The sequence below is a fragment of the Panicum virgatum genome, chromosome 3N, assembly GCF_016808335.1.
Source record: "Panicum virgatum strain AP13 chromosome 3N, P.virgatum_v5, whole genome shotgun sequence".
Classification (NCBI taxonomy): Eukaryota; Viridiplantae; Streptophyta; class Magnoliopsida; order Poales; family Poaceae; genus Panicum; species Panicum virgatum.
In genome coordinates, this window is record NC_053147.1 from 19,553,709 (window position 1) to 19,571,959 (window position 18,251).

The window sequence follows — 18,251 nt, forward strand, 5'->3', positions numbered from 1 at the left end:
CGATTTACAGACGAGTTCTATAATTATTTTTGCGATTAGTCTATGTTTAGTACTTCAAATATAGAAAGATGATTTTTCAAAAATTTTACATCGCCGGGCCTCTGTTTCAGCGGAGTCCTACCTTTCAGCCATCAAACCACTTTCTTGCAGCCAGTACAAGCCATGGCTGCCCCTGCACTGCAATGTTCAGACTTGGACCGCGACAGTTTGCCCAGAGAGGACGGCAGAAAGTACAAAGGCGCACGCAAAGGTGTGGACTAATGAATGGGCGCATCATGAGTGTGTGCGCGAACCCTGATCTGAAGCCGCCAGGGCCTTTCGAAAACCCATGCATGCTTTGTGCAGTGCAGACAGGAACTCCAGATCACGCTTGTCTCCTTCCCCTGCTTTCCATTCTCCGATGCTGAATTCTGGCGATCATTTTATATTTTGTATTTTTATATTTTTGGAAGGGAATCTTTAATATTTGAAATATTAAATGTAAACTAATCACAAAACCAATTACAGATCTCGTCTGTAAACTATGAGACGAATCTAATGAGGCTAATTAATCCATCATTAGAGTATGTTTACTGTAGCATTACTGTAGCAATTTAGTGTCTGATTACGTCCTAATTAGGCTCATTAGATTCGTCTCACGATTTACAATCCATTTGTGTAATGCGATTTATTTTTTGACTACATTTGGTACACCATGCAAATGATTTAAAAAAAATTGTATTTTGTGTTTTGGGATCTAAACACTGTCATGTAATAGCACTAGCCGTAGCAGTGTGTTCGCCTTTGTCGGGTGTTTAGTTGGCGAAAAAGTTTGAATTTGGATACCGTAACACATTTTGTTGTTACTTGATAATTAATGTTCAATCATGAATTAATTAATGTTATTAAATTCATCTCTACGAATAGACTGTATAATTAATTATTTTTTTAAATACATTTAATATTTCATGCATGTGTTCGAAAACTTAATGTGATGGGTACTATGGAAAAAAAATTGGGAACTAAACGTCTGCCATAAAGTTTGGCTACGCTCAGAGGAGGCTCTCGAGTGTTTGAAGGAGCCCAAGTCCGCAGGCCGGCACGCCGGCACGGCCCGTAACCGCCAAAACCTCCATGCTTTAAAATGGGGCACGCCCGGGTTCTCTAATCTCTACACTGTGCGCTCCAAACTCCCTCATCAGTGCCACCGAGCTTACTTGCAAGAACTACTAGCGTTCTAGCCATGAGATGGGGGATCCGGAAGCAGCACGCGGCGCCGGCTGCGCAATGCGTGCAGGGAGAAGAAGGGGAGAGAGGGAGCAAGCAGGGCAAGGGCGGCAGGGCCTTCTCCTTCTCCCCTCTCTCGTGGCTCGCCAAGGTCACGGGGAAGGACAAGCCTTGTGCGCCTGCGAAGCACGCGCCCGCGTCGTCGTCTGCGAGCAAGAACGGCGCGGCCGCGGGCGGGGCTCCCCCGTTCCCGTCCTGCCTCCCCAAGCGCACCAGCCCGAGCCCGGCGGTGGCCGCGCCGGCCCGGCCCTGCAGCCCGGCGCCCGACGTCGTGCCGCGGAGGCTGTCGGTCGGGAACGACAATGCCGACGCCGCGGACGCGCGCCGGCAGTGCCAGCACCGCCGCAGGCACTTGTCCCTCGGCGGGGACCGCGATCTCCCGCCGCTGGGCCGCCTGATCCCCTTCTCCCCTGCGCGCGCCGCCGCGGCGCCTTCTTGTGACGCGACGGACGCCGCGGGGGCGGGGGCGGCGGCGCGGGCAAGGCGGCGCCGGCGTCGCCGTAGCAGCCGGCGCCTCAGCGTGAGCGGCGGCGGGCGGAGGTCGTCGTCGTCCATCTCCGGGCGGGTGCTGCCGCCGCGGGTGCGCGTGCGGTCGCCGCGCCGGCGCGCCGCCGCCGGGCTGGCGGAGAGCCTCGCGGTGGTGCGGCGGACGCGGGACCCGCAGCGCGCGTTCCGCGAGTCGATGGTGGAGATGATCGCGAGCACGCGCGGCGGCGCGGAGGAGCTGGAGCGGCTGCTGGCGTGCTACCTGTCCCTGAACGCGGACGAGCACCACGAGTGCATCGTCAAGGTGTTCCGCCAGGTCTGGTTCGAGTACCTGAGCCTGCAGCCGCGCCCGGACGGACGCCCCCGGCGCTGCTGATCACCCCGGCGCGGCGCTCCCTCGTTCGTTCGTTGCCAGCGGCAGCAGGGCTCTGATCGAGTTGCACGCAGGAGCTGGCGATCGGCCGGCGGCGTGTCGTGGTGTGGCGGGGGTTGGTGCGCCGTGCGTGGCGGGTTGTACGTACGCGCCAAGTTGCGCCGACGGCACGTGCGTGCGGCGCGGCGCGCGTTCCTGTCCCGATGGAGATCGAGGCACGGGCGCACGGCCCAGCAGCTAGCGTGGGGTTCGGAGGGAGATTCGCCGCCGGCCGGATCGCCTGGCGTGGCGTGGGCTGTCTGTAGATTCCAAAAATCTCCAGTTTCTAGAATTCAAATGTCTGAAACCGTGCAGTGCCGCTGCCGGGTGCCGCCCTTCTCTTGTTGTTTTGGCCGTGTTTAATTCCCACTCCGTAAACGCAAAAAAACCGTAAACGAAAAAAAGTGCAAAGAAATCTTATTAATTTGAAGTACTAAATGAAGTCTATTTACAAAACTTTTTGCATGGTTGGGTTGTAAATCGCGAGACGAATCTAATGAGCCTACTTAATCCATGATTTGCAACAGTGATGCTACAGTAACTATCCGCTAATTATTGATTAATTATGGATTAATTAGCATCATTAGATTCGTCTCGCGATTTACAACCCATCTGTGCAAAAAAAATTGTAAATAGACTTTATTTAGTACTTCAAATTGGTAAGATTCTCACGCAAAATTTTTTTGCGTTTACATGTAAAACGAAACAGGGCCTTTGCTGCTGCTGTTCACGGATCTGCTTGGGGGCAGCGGCGTCGTGAATTCAGGGAGACCGATCGACAACAGACGACAAGTCCGGAGATGGTGTGTATTGTGAGTAAAACAAAAGCGCAGCATGTTGCTACCTCTGCCCATATTGGCCTTGTCCTCGTGGATGGAGAGAGAGCGAGCGAGGTGGTGTGTCTTGTGAGTAAAACAGAAGCGCAGTTTGATGGCCTATTGGCCAGGGGCAATGAGGCAAGTAGCCAGAGCCAACAGCTGCTGCTGCCTGTTGAAACTTTGAAATAGGAAGGCGCATCGCATGGCGTCGGGTGAGCGGAGAGGAGATGGATGGATGGGGAGTCGCTCTCCCGTCTAACCAAATCGTCGGCGACCGCGGAGAGAGAGAGAGAGAGAGAGAGAGAGAGAGAGAGAGAGGCGGGTGCCACGCCCAGCTCACGAGCATACCGCCGACGCCGGCCGAGCAACCGACCGGCCTGCCCCTGCCCGTGGTCTCACGGGCGTGACCGCCCAGCCAAGTGCTGCGCTGTCCGCCTCACTAAAACCTCTTCTGCAGCGCATGGACAATAGCCTACACAAGTCTTCAGAATTTCGCAGCAGCCAGCAACCACAGCCTAGCGCCGTAGCGGGGTGCCGTACCATCGCTGCAAAGCGCAAACAGCAGCTGCACGATGCTACAACAAACGAACGAACGAACCCTTGACCACGCGAGAGCAAAAATAATATGTACTCACAAGGATGTACTAAACTAGCAAGGTTGCCCGCACAAATAGCGCGGGTAGCTAGATTGTTTTTTATAATAACATATCCAAAATTTACTTGGAAATAAATTTATTAAATTATATTATTTTCATTATCATTGTTTCATTGAAGTGGCCCATACCAAGATACTGTTCTTTTCTCCATCCTACTGTATGACGTGGAATGTGTATTCATTTTCATAATAAAGGGAAGGTTAGTTGTGGAGGAGTATGGTTTTATGTATTTTTTGAAAGCACTATAACTATTTTTTCTTTAGCTGTATTTTTTTCATCATAAATTTGAAGTTTGCATCCTTACAAGCTCCTCCACATGCTAACCACGTGATTAATATTAATTTGCCTCTTGATTTTTTCACTTTTATTTACATACAAATTATGGTCGCTTCTATTTTTATTTCAAACATCTATTTGAAATACACTCATATTTGATTATTTCACTTCCGAAGCCATGTAAAAACTAATGGCTAATGTACCTAATTTATTATTTGGTAGGACTCTATATGTGAATATTCAATTTTACTTAATTTAGTTTTCAATTTTAAAATATTTGAAAAAATACATAGGGAATATGTTCTCAAGGCGCCATGTTCAACCTATTATCGATGACCTTCTTTGCTACGAAAGTTTGCCTTCTATGACTCTTGGCTTTATCTTCATCAGAATCATCTTCTGATTCCCTCACAAATTCACTTAATTTCTTGGTATACACGCACGCTACCCTACACCTGAGTATATTCAATAGGCTGAGCGCTGGCAGATTCCTGAGATATTGACGAAGTCACCACAAACGTCTCACTATTGACGGGCACATTGCCTATCACTAAAAGAATAACATCGGTTAAATTTGGGAATAAATCCAGGAAAATGTGAGTTCTAGTGCCGAGTCAAATTGAACCTGGGTGGGCTGGTTCCATCACAAAGAACCTTACAGATGAGCGTTGCACTTAGTACATAATAGGCTAGTCTAAACCATTATATCTCTATAAAATCCAATGGTGTATATACTTTTGTTTTTCCAATTAACATCATAATTTCTACACGCTTTCAATGAACATTAGCTTCTTTTAACATTATGGCCAAGTTAATTTACAACTGATCCTGCCGAATAATCTTGTTGGAGTTCATGGTGACCTTTTGTGCGTGGAGATTGGTCCAACAGATCAATCTCATCGTTGTCTTGCTTTGGTATAATGTTTTCTCTTCTATATCTATCTAGCTTTCATATTGCTTTGATCCTCCTCTCTTCAAGCATCACGATCGTGGCACTCCCTCTGCTCACACTATTTTTTTTTCCGTTTGTCCTGGTGGACGAACATGTCCTCTTGAAAGCCATGGATAGGCCATTATAACACGTTAAGAAAAAAATATATAACTGGATCATGTTTCCTTTTATGGGTTATGGAATCATGTTTCCTTTTATTATATTTATAATCGATATGATACTTTCGTTGAACTATTTTGGTTCCTATTCTGGTTCCTACTTCGTATGGAAATCAACTTTCACATTTTTATTTTTTAATTTCGAATTTATGTATTTATTGATAGTATTAGATATGGACTTTTTGAGTTAGTTTTGACTGTTAGATCTTCATAAAATCCAACGGCATAGGTTCTTCTCTTTTTTAGATTAATGTGGGAATTTTTAGACCCTCTCGGCGAATGTGGTGGCTTCTTTTAACACTATTGTATTAAGATAATAGACTTCAATCAATGGTCTTTGCTTAGGTTCTATTTTCTTTTCTTTTTGTTTCTTCTTCTTATCACAATGGGCATCAGTAGTCGTTAACTAGGGATCAATGAGGATCATTTTCCTTTTTTTTTTGTTGAGTAGATAAGCAATAACCGATGTTTTAGTTTTTATCTGGGTTTTTGAATATATTTTTTATATGGCTTATCTACGCAGCATTTTAGAGTATCTCATCACATATTGGTCTATCAGATGGACATCCAAACGCTCATGGACATCTTCTATTTATTTTCAAATTTATTGGTCATCCCAACGCGATTCTTCCTACCATCGAGCCTACGCTATGGGGTTGTTTGGTTGGAATCCTGGGAAAGTTGCCTGGCTCGGGCAGCAATCCCAAACATTGGATTTCGTTGGCCTGAGGTTGGATGGTGCTGCCGGACCCGCAATCAAATAGGCCCGAAGTGTCTCATCCCATCCTTCTATCTGACAATACTCTTTGTTATCGCCATGCTAGGTAGGTTTTGTTTTTTGCTTTTTTTTTTGATAAAATACGCTTTGTTTAGTTGTCACCTTGGTACTCCACTCCTAACTGACAATACTCTGCTAACCGTTGCCATCCACCTTATTCCTTTGTAGTTTGCTCCCATATTGGCTAGCATCATTAGGCCGGATTTCCACCCTGACATGGTTCAGCTCTCAATCTTAATTTGAAACCTCAAACTTCTATCTTTGTACCAGCCTCAAGTAATCATGCGAAAACAGAAATTTTGAGTGGAGAGAGAGAGGGGGGAATGCCTGATTCAAATATGCGAACTAATATGCTATGGTTTGCACGGGTTTGGACAAGATATTTTACAATGTTGTGTATCATCATATCATCTACATGTGTTTTTTTGGGTGAATTTAGACGACTTTTTTTATCGTGGTTTGCACAAATTTTTATAAAGATTGCGGTTTCCACCAGATATGTTCCCAAGATCAATTGTGCATTTATAAGTACATAGAAAACCTGAGGTAGAAAGAGTGAAAAATGTCTGATTCAAATATGTTAAGAATGCCCCCTACTTTATTGTAAAATCAATTGTACAGTTGGAATTGGAATGTATTTTGCAAATATACAGGTCACTCTTTCTTTTAAAGAGTCATGCAGGCCATTCATGACTGTATTCCTTTACTGCTGGATCTGTCCTACATAATTTCCTATACAGAGGAGGCAATCTCTAAGAATCGAAAGCTGGGTCCATTCTCTGGCCGGGTAGCGGGTCCACATCACCCATTAATCCGCTACCGTTGGATCTGGCCAGGGCACAATTTGAACCATCCGATTGCGGATCAATTCGGGTCTTGACCCATTAAGCAATGAACTCGACAGAAGCTCCTCGACCGATCTTGTCACCTCTGCCCCGCGCCGCCGGCCCGAGCGCCTCCTTCCGCCGGGTTGCTGCTGAGTCTCCGCCGAAGTCCACGTGGATGAGGCTGAGCCACCGCACGTCCGCGCCGGCCGCGAGCCCAAGCCCCCGCGCCGGCCGAGCCCCCGCGTGACTGCGCCGGCCGCGCTCCCAAGCCCCCGCCCCGGCCGATCCTGTGCGCCTCCTCCCGCCGGGTTGCTGCTGGATCGTCGCTAGAGTCGTCCACGCGGATGAGGCCGAGCCCCTGCGCGCCCGCGCCGGCCGCGTGCCCAAGCCCCGCGCCGGCCTGCGCGCTTCCTCCCGCCGGGTCGACGTCGGCCCGGGCGCCTCCTCCCGCCGAGTTGTTGCTGGGTCACCGCCGGAGTTGATGCCGATGCGGAGGACCGGATGGTGGTGCTGCGGCTGCCCCATTCTACTTAGGACCGACGCTTCCTTACAAGATGGCTCTGCAACTGCCCTTTCCAGCCTTCGATCTAGGTACCTGTTCAAATTGTACTTGCTATTCTTTGATGCTTGTTAATCATCGTAATTCTCTTCGACACACAAAATTTTGGTGTTCTGAAGTATCAATAGTTACCTCCCCTATTAAGGCATTTGAGGTTACATATTTGCAGGAAGAAAGGCTTCTGACATTGATCCGTCTAGATGAGATCACTAGGTAAAATGTCAACCATAAGTATGAAACATTTTTTGTCCAATAAATCATTGAACTGCTAAGCACGATGTTTATCCATGATTCAGACCTTAGGACATTGCTCTTAGTATTGACACCAATCTAAATCATTGAATAGATTATTATAAAACTATCGATGAGTGGAAGCTATTTTGGAGTTTTATACATTTATCTCAAACTCAGCATCTTATCATGCTATGTACCTCTTACATAGGGCACCTCTGTTTTTTTTTTCAAACAAATTATGGTGTCTATCGATCTCAGAAGTTTGATTTACATAACTGCGCACATTTGAAAATTAGTTATAACTACAATTTCCCACAATACATACTATATCACTTTATCAAGCACCAAACCATCTCGAAATAGTTGAGCAGTGAAATGCTTCTTTGCTAGGATTACTAGCAGGAGTAAAAAAACCATAGTGCAGATCTTAGCAAATATATATAATGACATAGATTATGAACGTTGAATAACATTTGGTACCTATTATACTACATTTGCTTGTATTTACATATTTTACATAAGTGAATGAACAGATACACTTAAGAAGTATGCTAAAGACATACACGAAATTGAAATGAAAAAGATTCATGCTGAAGATAAACACAAGCAAACTGATATGTGCATTGTGCAAGATTAAATAGAAAATGGAATAAAAGCTCATGTCAGCTTACTGGTGCTCCTATGGGAAAGCCTTCTACATAAACGTATATGAATTATAGCTGCTCCGTTGGCATCAAATTGAAACTTGTTTTCTACTGTAATTGCTACAGCCACCACATCAAACGTGTCTATCTGTCTTCTCCACCTTACTGACATTTGGATGGACAGTGGGAGTACAATTAGGATGTCATACACAAGAGATAAAATGCAAGGGACAGAACTGATGATGTTTTAACATTTTCTGAGTTGCACTGAATTGAGCAATCCAGGCATCTGTTGGTATTATAATTTCAGCTAATCCCGTCCCCTCTTGATTATAATTTCAGCTAATCTCGTCCCCTCTTGAAGCATGATCGAGCAAAAGTGAAACTAGGCTACCTCTGTGCTATTTCAATAGTGACACTGTCATTTCCTTGCACGAGGCAGTCTGTGCAGTACCCTGACAATGTTCCTTTAAGCTTTTACCCTCTTATATTTGCTGCTTCTATCGTCATGATCATTTTCCTCTAATTTATGACAATTGGCCACTGCAAATTGCATGTCTCATCCTATTATGTCCGTGTTAGCAGAAATGGGGGTCCAACAAGCCCACTTACCGTCCAATCCAGTAAAAAGAAAATAGAACACGAACAATTACATAATAAAAATATGAGGCACATCATGCCGAAGAAACGTTAGTGCTCCATTTCGCAAGCCATGGGGTGGCTAGCCGCAATAGGTGCCAAAGCAAAACTCCGTGTTCTATGTTTGCGAAAAATTAGCTTTCCCGTTCCATATCACCAAACAGAGTTAACAACCGAAAGTAAACACGGCCAACCACTCTGCCGTCTTCAACCCTCCGGACTGCTCAACTACTTGATTGCCTCCTCGCTGGCACCGCCCCTCCCAATTCCCAGTGACACTGCACCACCACCCCGGCTCCAGCGAGATCCAGACCCAAAACCCCCCACGCCTCGCCCGCGCCAGCAGCAGCCGGCCTTCTCTGCTCGGAGGGGAGCAATGGCTGCCAACGGAGGCGGGTACCGGGCCGAGGACGACTACGACTACCTCTTCAAGGTGGTGCTCATCGGCGACTCCGGCGTCGGCAAGTCCAACCTCCTCTCCCGCTTCACCAAGAACGAGTTCAGCCTCGAGTCCAAGTCCACCATCGGCGTCGAGTTCGCCACCCGCAGCCTCCAGGTCGACGGCAAGGTCATCAAGGCCCAGATTTGGGACACCGCCGGCCAGGAGAGGTACGCTTTGATCTGCTCTTACCGTCTTCTCTAGGCGTCGTGGTGCACTGGTGTAGATTTGTTCTCTACTTTCTCCTGCAGTCCTGCGCTCCACCAATGGGGTGGGCAAAATGTGATGTCAGGAGCCTCCTTGGCTTGATTTCGGGAGGTTGCCTAACTGTCTGGTCGCGGTTGCTCGTTCAATAGCTTTCTTGCCTGTTTAGGGAGCTAGATTTTTGGGATGCTATTTCGGGAAGGATTTGCCATGATTGCTGATCTGGAGGAGATTGCCATTTATGTTATGATTTACCGCGAGTAGGATCACCGGGGAACCCCCCAGCTTGGCAAGATTCAGTGAAAGACGGGATCTTGCGGGTGGCCGAGTGGTTCAGATGATTGGTTGTTTCTGCTAGGTTGATGGATGGAACATTTCGATATTTGGTGATTGACATGTCGATTCCGTTCATACCTTGTTGGCAAATGCATGGGCAAATTTCACTGCCCTCTGTTGTCTGGTCCATTATGTTTTTGCCTTCTTCCCAGACATAATAGGGGTTACTCCATTCTTAAATATATGACACCATTGATTTTTTTCTTCATTTGACTATTCGTCTTTTCTACAAATATTTATGCAAATAGCCAAATCTTCAAGTTAGATTCAAGAAACTCTTGATAATGGACGTAAAGGTACTCATTTCACTTTATTTAACTAACTGATTAATTAAATATTGTTGGTCAAAGTTGAAGAAAAAAGTCAACAGTGTCATATAAAAAAGAACGGAGGGAGTATATAGGTTGTCCTAGTTTGAACTGTTATAAATAGATCTCAGATTTGATACCGACCGCTCATTTTGAAAGAAACAGATAGGTTGGACGACTAGATGAGCTCGAGGCCATTTAACTAAGTGATGGTGTTATTAGTGTATCTAAACCAGCACCGTTTTTACTGGTGTATTTAACCAGTAGTTGGCACGTACCTATTAATAGATTTTGCAAGGTGGGAGAAGTTACATGCGGTTGTTGCTACAGAACTGTCTTGCCTCAACTCACAGATTTTGACACAAGGAATGCTGATAAATGAACTTGCTGCCTTGTCATATTATATTTGTATGCCGTAAGAAATTATGTGATGTGGCGTGGTGCTCTACGAGAGGAACACAGAGGGGAGTGGAGGAAGAGGTGAGCCTGGGAAGTGGAGCGAAGAACGTAGCGGGGTTGTGAGCTGCCGTCGCCGGTGGCCGAGGTCGCCACCGTCGAAGATCAGCTCCACCCAACAGGGAGAGCTTTATTTCTTCGATGGTTCCAACTGAACCCTAGGCTGCCTTTTATATGAGGCACTAGATGATTACAACTCCAAGAATTAAGGAAACAAACAAATCCCTGAAACTAAGGAACTCTCCCGTTCTTCTGTTGCTGCGCCGTGACTTCCGCTAGCCACTTTGTTTCTCAGCCGCCGCTCCTTGCTTCTTCCTTCTGTAGTACTTGCGGCCCACAAAACTGTCGATAACATTTCCCCCTCCCCAACAAACAGCGCGTCCTCGAGCTGCACTGAAGGATAGGCGGACTTGAATTCCAACAAGTTTTCCCAAGTAGCATCCGACGGAGCACGCCCAACCCACTGAACCAGCAATTCCCAGACGCTGCGATTCAGCCTGACACGGATTACCTTCTCTGGCGATGGTATGACACGCCCATTCAGCAAATCCGGCAGTGGAACAACTGAGGTTGGAGGAGTGCCCTCAAACTTCTTCAGAAGCGACACATGGAAGACATCATGTATGCGCGCCTTGGCCGGAAGCTCCAATCTGTATGCAACCTCGCCCACGCGCTCTCGGACCTGGAACGGCCCAAAGAACCGTGGTCCCAGCTTGTTCGGCGACGCCGGCTTGATTGATAGCGCCGAGCGCTGGTGTAAGCGCAGCCACACCCAGTCGCCGACTTCAAACGACACCTCCCGTCGCTGTTGATCCTGGAACGCCTTCATAGTTCCCTGAGCTTGCAATAGGCGATCCTTGATCTCCTCCAAGAACTAATCCCGCTCAAGGAGCTGCTTGTCCACCGTTGCAACCTTTGTTGCAACTGGCTGATAGGAGATGAGGGTCGGCGGGTCACGGCCATAGACCACTCGAAATGGAGAACACCGAATGGCCGTCTGGAATGAGGTGTTATAACAATATTCTGCCCATGGCAACCACTGCAGCCAAGACCGTGGACGATCGCCCGCCAAGCAGCGCAGGTACATGGTGATGATGCGATTCACCACCTCCGACTGACCGTCGCTCTGTGGATGGAACGCCGAGCTCATGTTCAACTTGACGCCGGCTAGACGGAAGAGCTCGCGCCAGAACGCGCTGGTGAAGACAGTGTCGCGGTCGGAGACGATGGAGCAGGGAAAACCATGTAGACGTACAATGTCGTCGAAGAACGCCCGTGCAACTGATGCCGCCGAATATGGATGACCCAGAGGGATGAAGTGTGCATACTTGGAGAAACGATCCACGACGGTGAGCACCACCGATTTGCCCCCCACCTTGGGGAACGCCTCAATGAAATCCATGGAGATGTCGCTTCACACCTCCGACGGAACGGGCAATGGTTGAAGAAGGCCCGCTGGATGAAGATGTTCCGATTTGTTGCGCTGGCATGTCGTGCATCCGCGCACGAACTCACGTACACGGCGGAGGGCATGTGCGTTGAAGAACGATGCGCGCCACCGGTGCAACGTCTTCTGCGCTCCCTCATGGCCAACATCATGAGCGTGGGCTAGCAGAGCCGGCCACAGGGAGGACGCATCGGGGATGAAGACACGGCCTTTGTACAGGAGCATGCCGTCCACCTCCGTCCATCCATCATCCGCCTGGCCCGTGGCGAGATTGGCGCGGATCGCCATAGCCTGAGCGTCCGAGCTGAGTTCCTCGCGCAGGGTGTCGTAGAGCTCGAACGATGGCGCCGAGAGTGCGCACGCCGAGGGAGTGTCCTCGTCGCGGCGTGACAAGGCGTTGGCCACCGTGTTCAGCTTCCCAGACCTGTATTCCACCGTCAAATCATACCCAAAGAGCTTAGTAACCCAAGTGTGCTGTGGAATCGTAGTGAGGCGCTGGTCCAGGATGAATTTCAGACTGTAGTGGTCCGTGCGGACCGTGAAAGCGCGCCCCCACAAGTATGGGCGCCAGTTCTTCACCGCCTTGACCAGCCCAATCAGCTCACGTTCATAGGCGGGGAGCTTGGCGTGGTGTGGAGCGATGGCGCGGCTGAAGAAGGCCACCGCACCGTCGCCTTAGTGGAGTACTGCGCCAAACCCGCTGCCCGACGCGTCGCAGTCGATGTAGAAGCGCTTGGTGAAGTCGGGTAGTTGGAGAACTGGCGCCGTCGTGAGCGCCTGCTTGAGGGCGCCGAAAGCCTGCTCCGCTTCAGGCGTCCAAGAGAACGCCTCCTTCTTGAGCAAGGCCGTCAGGGGGGCCGCCACGGCCCCATAGCCCTTGACGAACTTCCTGTAATAGCCGGTGAGGCCGAGGAAGCCTCGGAGCGCCTTCACCGTGCGCGGGCACGGCCATGCCTCCACCGCCGCCACCTTGTTCTTGTCCATGGCGACGACATCTGCCCCGATCACATGGCCAAGATAGGCCACAGTCTCCTTCCCGAAGGAGCACTTGGAACGCTTGAGCGCCAGATGGTTAGCGCGCAGGACGTCGAACACGGCGCGAACGTGTTGAAGATGATCTGCCCAGGAGGAACTGAAGACAAGAATATCATCAAAGAAAACGAGAACGAACTTGCGAATGAATGGCTTGAGGATCTCGTTCATCAGTGCTTGAAAGGTCGACGACACGTTGGTGAGGCCGAATGGCATCACCATGAACTCAAAGAGTCCTTGGTGCGTGCGGAACGCCGTTTTGTGCACGTCGGCCAGGTGCATGAGGACCTGGTGATAGCCGCTGCGAAGATCCAGCTTGGTGAAGAACCGAGCTCCCTTCATCTCATCGATCAGTTTGTCCACCAGAGGAATTGGGAACTTGTCACGCACCGTCTGTTTGTTCAGCTCGCGGTAGTCGACGCAGAACCGCCATGTCCCGTCTGCCTTGCGCACCAGCAACACCGGAGAGGAGAACGGCGAGGTGCTCTCCCTGATGATGCCGCGCGCGAGCATGTCGCCACATTGGCGCTCGATCTCATCCTTGAGCAGCTGCGGGTATCGGTATGGTCGCACCGCCACTGGAGTCGCGCCTGGTAGAAGGTAGATGCGGTGGTCGTGGCGTCGTGGCGGTGGCAACCCTCGCGGTTCCTCGAAGAGGTCCGCGTAAGCGTCGAGGAGGGCGACCATCAGGTCCTTGGCGGCGACCTGCGTGTTGAACAGCTTGGCGGCGCTGCCGATGCCCGTGAACTTCACGTTATTGTGGTCGCGCCAAAACTCCATGGAGAACGCCGAGAAGTCCCAGAGAATCGGGCCTAAGGTGCGTAGCCACTGCACACCGAGGGCGACGTCAAACCCCGCCAGCGGCAAGGCGTAGCAGTTGATGTTGAACGTCTCCTTTTCGATGCCCACAGCCGTGTTGGTGCAAATGTCCGCGCTCGTCACTTGATCGCTGTTGGCCATCTTCACCGAGAGGCCTGGCCGTGGCGTGATGTCGAGGCCCAGCCGGCGCGCGATGCTGTCCCGCACGAAGTTGTGCGTCGAGCCAGAGTCCACGAGAGCCGTCAGTGTCTCGCCGGCGATGGTGACTCGGAGTTGCATCGTGTTGGCGACGCTAATCCCGGTGAGCGCATGGAGCGAGATCCCCAACTCCTCAGCCACCTCGTCAATGTCCTGGTCATCGTCCAATTCTAGCAGGAAGACGCCCTTGCTGCTGCACTTGTGGCCCGGCACAAACTTCTCAGTGCAGTAGTAGCACTCGTCACGTGCTCGTTTCGCCGCCATCTCTTCAGGTGACAGGCGACGGAAACGCGGCCGTGACGACGCCGTAGATGCCACTGTAGTCGTACTTGCCGGTGTCGGTGTGGATGATGCCGCCATAGTCGCCGATGGCTTGTGAGAGGGCTGCGCGCGCGAGGTAGTGTGCGTCGCCACCAGCGCTCCGGACGCCGCAGTACGTTGTTCATACGCCCGAGCCAAACTCATCGCCGTTTGTAGATTGGTCGGCGCTTGAAGCTCGACGTCGGTGCGCAGTGGTTGACTCAGGCCCGCCGTGAAGAGGTTGATCTGTTGTGGCACCGACAGACCATCACAGCGGCACAACAGCGCGAGGAATTGCTGCTGGTACTCCTCGACCGATCCGGTGCGGTGCAGGTCCTTGAGTTCGGCGAGCCCGTTGGCGCGGATTGGAGGGCCGAAACGCAGGTTGACGAAGTCGGCGAAACGCGCCCATGAGATGATGCCGCGGTCCCGCTCGACGGTGTAGTACCATTGGGCCGCGATGCCGTCGAGGTGTAGCGAGGCGAGCCAAACCTTCTCCATCTCCAAGGTGCGCATGCCCCTGAAGTAGGACTCGCACTTGGTGAGCCACGTGAGTGGATCGGACTCACCATCGTACTTGGGGAAGGAGATCTTGGGGAGGCGTGACCCGGCGTGGCGATCATCGTCGCGCCCGCTCGGGAAGCCGCCGTCGCCACCCCTGCCCCTACCGCCGCCACGGTGAGGGACACGCTGATGAAATGCGCCGCCGTCGTCGTCGTTGTCGTCCAGAGACCGCTCGAACTGGGCCAGGCGAGTGCTCATGTCCGTCATGCGGGAGTTCATGGTAGACAGCTGGGCCACAAGCCGATCGATCTTCTGGGAGTCCGTCAAGTCCACAGGATGTTTGTCGTCGCCGGCCATGGATGGCGATGCGACGGATGAATCTGATACCAAATTGATGTGGCGTGGTGCTCTACGAGAGGAACGCAGAGGGGAGTGGAGGAAGAGGTGAGCCTGGGAAGTGGAGCGAAGAACGTAGCGGGGTTGTGAGCTGCCGTCGCCGGTGGCCGAGGTCGCCACCGTCGAAGATCAGCTCCACCCAACAGGGAGAGCTTTATTTCTTTGATGGTTCCAACTGAACCCTAGGCTGCCTTTTATATGAGGCACTAGATGATTACAACTCCAAGAATTAAGGAAACAAACAAATCCTTGAAACTAAGGAACTCTCCCGTACTTCTGTTGCTGCGCTGTGACTTCCGCTAGCCACTTTGTTTCTCAGCCGCCGCTCCTTGCTTCTTCCTTCTGTAGTACTTGCGGCCCACAAAACTGTCGATAACATTATGCTACACAGTTCATGTGTAAACAACCCATGAACCTTTCACTCTTTGACGCAACAGCAAACATGCCATACAGAAATGGGTGGATTAACTGGATTTTATGTTTGTATTGAGTTGATGCATGCATTTCGGAAGGTATTGGTTAGCCTGTATCCCTCCTCCTGTCACAATGATAGTCATATTGAATAACATTGGAAATGGCCAAAGTGTTCTTGTTTTTTTTACTTTTTCCCCTTAGTTTAGCATCACATAAAGTGATTGAGACAAAATATGGTAATTGGCTGAATAGCAGCTAGTTAAATCATGAGTGATTTTCTTTTTGGCAAGAACTTTCTTTGGATAAATCAGCTGAGAAATAGCCTGACAGAAGTGTTCTATTTTTACAATTTAATTAAGGCACGGAGCTATGGGCTTGATGTTTGAAATTATACTTGACTGTAGATGATGAAATAAAAGGATATTGTTACTAGCTGTAGTCTCTGGGTCTGTCCAGAGTAAAATCTTTCTTTGGTGGGTCCACAATTCAGGCTTGGTTTACATCTCTTCTCGGAGATCAGCTCGTTTGATCCCATGTTCCTTTTTTACAATTTAATGGAGCTATGCACTCGATCTTTGAAATCATAACGAACTGTAACCTCTGAATTAAGAGGCTCTACGATGCTGAGTTCTCATAACCTCCTGTAAAAACTCTGGAGCTGTCTACAGTAGCGTTTGTTTTGGTCATTTGGTGTATTCACAAATCATGATGGTTTACCTCTCTCCTAGGAGACTGGCATGTTCTCATTTGCAAAACCATCACGAAAACATAAAAAGGAAAGATAGTATCCACTTATCTTATCATCTCTTGCTGTTTCTGTCTGTTGTTTTTCAGGTACCGTGCTATTACAAGTGCCTATTACCGTGGAGCTGTAGGAGCATTACTTGTCTATGATGTCACCCGCCGTGCTACATTTGACAACGTCAGCTGTTGGCTAAGGGAGCTCAGAGACCACACTGATCAAAGCATCGTTGTCATGCTGATTGGCAACAAATCTGATCTCCGCCACTTGGTGACCGTCTCAACTGAGGATGCGAAAGAGTTTGCCGAGGCTGAGTCCATGTACTTCATGGAAACGTCTGCGCTGGATGCCACGAACGTGGACAACGCGTTCTCAGAGGTCCTGACCCAGATATACCAGATCGTGAGCAAGAAGACAGTGGAGGCACCGGAGGATGGCGCGGCTGGCCCGGGCAAAGGGGAGAAAATAAACGTGAAGGATGATGTGTCCGCAATGAAGAGAGGTGGGTGCTGCTGAAACTAAGGCCAATACAAACGGTTTGTTCATTTTTCATGTAGGTAAGGTACGGTTGGCTTGCAGGATAAGAAAAATGTATTGGATTCTGTTTCTGGTGGTGTTGCCGAGGCTTAGGGTTACTCTAAGAATCATTCAGACTACCAATTTAAATTATCGACTATGAATTTGTGATTCTGTCAGATTCATATGGCGTTCTTATTTATTCGTGCAATCTTTTTATCAACGGAAGAATTTGTGTGTATTAACAGAAGAACAATGCCCGCTATGTATATACTATTGTGGTTTATGCATGCAATCAATTCAGACTTCAGAGATCTTATGGATCTCTGGGCCGAAATGTCCTACCATGCTCGGCTCACCTAGAGCTGCATTTGTCCATACGACCATACACCAGACGGGATCAGTGTCTGATCAGCTGCGCGCACACGAGGAACAGTGACGCCGGCACGCTGAGCAGCAGCATCGCCAGCACGCCGGCCCCGAGCCCCGGCCTCGCGCTCACGAGCGCCTCGAGGAGGCCGACCGCGCCGCGCACGCCGGCCACGTAGCTCCCGTGGTGCCGCCGCTCCAGCTCCGTCCACTCTGCCGGGAGCGGGAGGCCGCCGCCGGCGCCGGACTCGTCGTCGGCGTCAATGCCATCCTCTTCCGCCGACTCCGCCCGCGCCTCGCGGATGCGCCGCCGCAGCGTCGCCATGTCCGCGTCCACCAGCCGGCCGCCGCCCCCGGAGGAGTCGGCGCCCGGCCAACCGTCCCGCCGCCCGCTCCTCGCCGCGACGCAGAGGAGCGCGGCCCTGTTCCCCCCGCCGGCGCGGCGTGGCGGCCGAACGGGAGACGGCGCCGAGAAGCCGCTCTTAGAGACCAAGCGGGTAGCGGCTGCGCCGCCAGGAGCTCGCGTTGCCGGCGCCATCGCCATTCCCCGCGCCCGGTGCTCACACTTTCAGCCAAGCTAGCCCCTGCGACAAGAGCGCGTGCCGAGCTTAAGCTGCCACTCGCCATCGCCTCGCGTGGTATATATGCCGGTAGGGCTGGGCATTTTTTCACCGAAAACCGATCACCGAACCGAACCGAACCGAACCGAAATGTCGGTTTTTCGATTTATTCGGTTCGGTGTCGGTTTTAATTTTTAGCTATTTCGGTGGTCGGCTTCGGCTTCGGTTTGGGACTTCCACCGAACCGAATCAGCCGAACTACCGAATAGCGCAGATGCCCAGCAACGCAGCGGACGAGGATTGACGAGCGCGTGGCTGCGCGAGCGAGCAGCACGCTGGCGTGCGGCGGGCTGGCGTGCGGCGGCTGGCCAGCAGCTGGCGGGCGAGCTGGGGGCGTGACGCGTGCGGGCCAGCGGCAAGCGCGCAGCAGGAGCAAAGCACATGGGGTAGTACGAGTAGCGGAGTAGGCAGTAGCCCAGCGTAGCAGCTAGCACTAGCAGGCTTGG

General features: G+C 50.7%; 3 protein-coding genes across 3 annotated transcripts; 2 read left to right on the forward strand and 1 right to left on the reverse strand.

Annotated features, from left to right (window-relative positions):
• The first annotated feature begins 1,114 nt into the window (after nucleotides 1-1,114).
• On the forward strand, nucleotides 1,115-2,494 carry LOC120664918 (transcription repressor OFP1-like). The gene has a single exon (XM_039944309.1). The coding sequence runs from the start codon at nucleotides 1,223-1,225 to the stop codon at nucleotides 2,126-2,128; it is 906 nt and encodes a 301-aa protein (XP_039800243.1). The 5' UTR covers nucleotides 1,115-1,222; the 3' UTR covers nucleotides 2,129-2,494.
• Nucleotides 2,495-8,385: 5,891 nt separating this feature from the next.
• On the forward strand, nucleotides 8,386-17,066 carry LOC120664917 (ras-related protein RIC2-like). Its single transcript, XM_039944308.1, has 2 exons — nucleotides 8,386-9,314; nucleotides 16,393-17,066. Exons 1-2 carry the CDS (start codon nucleotides 8,779-8,781, stop codon nucleotides 16,814-16,816), a joined length of 960 nt encoding a protein of 319 aa, XP_039800242.1. The 5' UTR covers nucleotides 8,386-8,778; the 3' UTR covers nucleotides 16,817-17,066.
• Nucleotides 17,067-17,146: 80 nt separating this feature from the next.
• LOC120664919 lies at nucleotides 17,147-17,812 on the reverse strand. The gene has a single exon (XM_039944310.1). It carries the CDS (start codon nucleotides 17,727-17,729, stop codon nucleotides 17,217-17,219), a length of 513 nt encoding a protein of 170 aa, XP_039800244.1. The 5' UTR covers nucleotides 17,730-17,812; the 3' UTR covers nucleotides 17,147-17,216.
• Between the last annotated feature and the right edge of the window lie 439 nt (nucleotides 17,813-18,251).

Coding starts and splice junctions, on each gene's coding strand:
- LOC120664918 (XM_039944309.1), top strand. CDS start 1,223: ATGAGATGGGGGATCCGGAAGCAGCACGCGGCGCCGGCTGCGCAATGC.
- LOC120664917 (XM_039944308.1), top strand. CDS start 8,779: ATGGGGTGGCTAGCCGCAATAGGTGCCAAAGCAAAACTCCGTGTTCTA. Junction 9,315..16,392: donor GACACCGCCGGCCAGGAGAG/GTACGCTTTGAT, acceptor GTTGTTTTTCAG/GTACCGTGCTATTACAAGTG.
- LOC120664919 (XM_039944310.1), bottom strand. CDS start 17,729: ATGGCGATGGCGCCGGCAACGCGAGCTCCTGGCGGCGCAGCCGCTACC.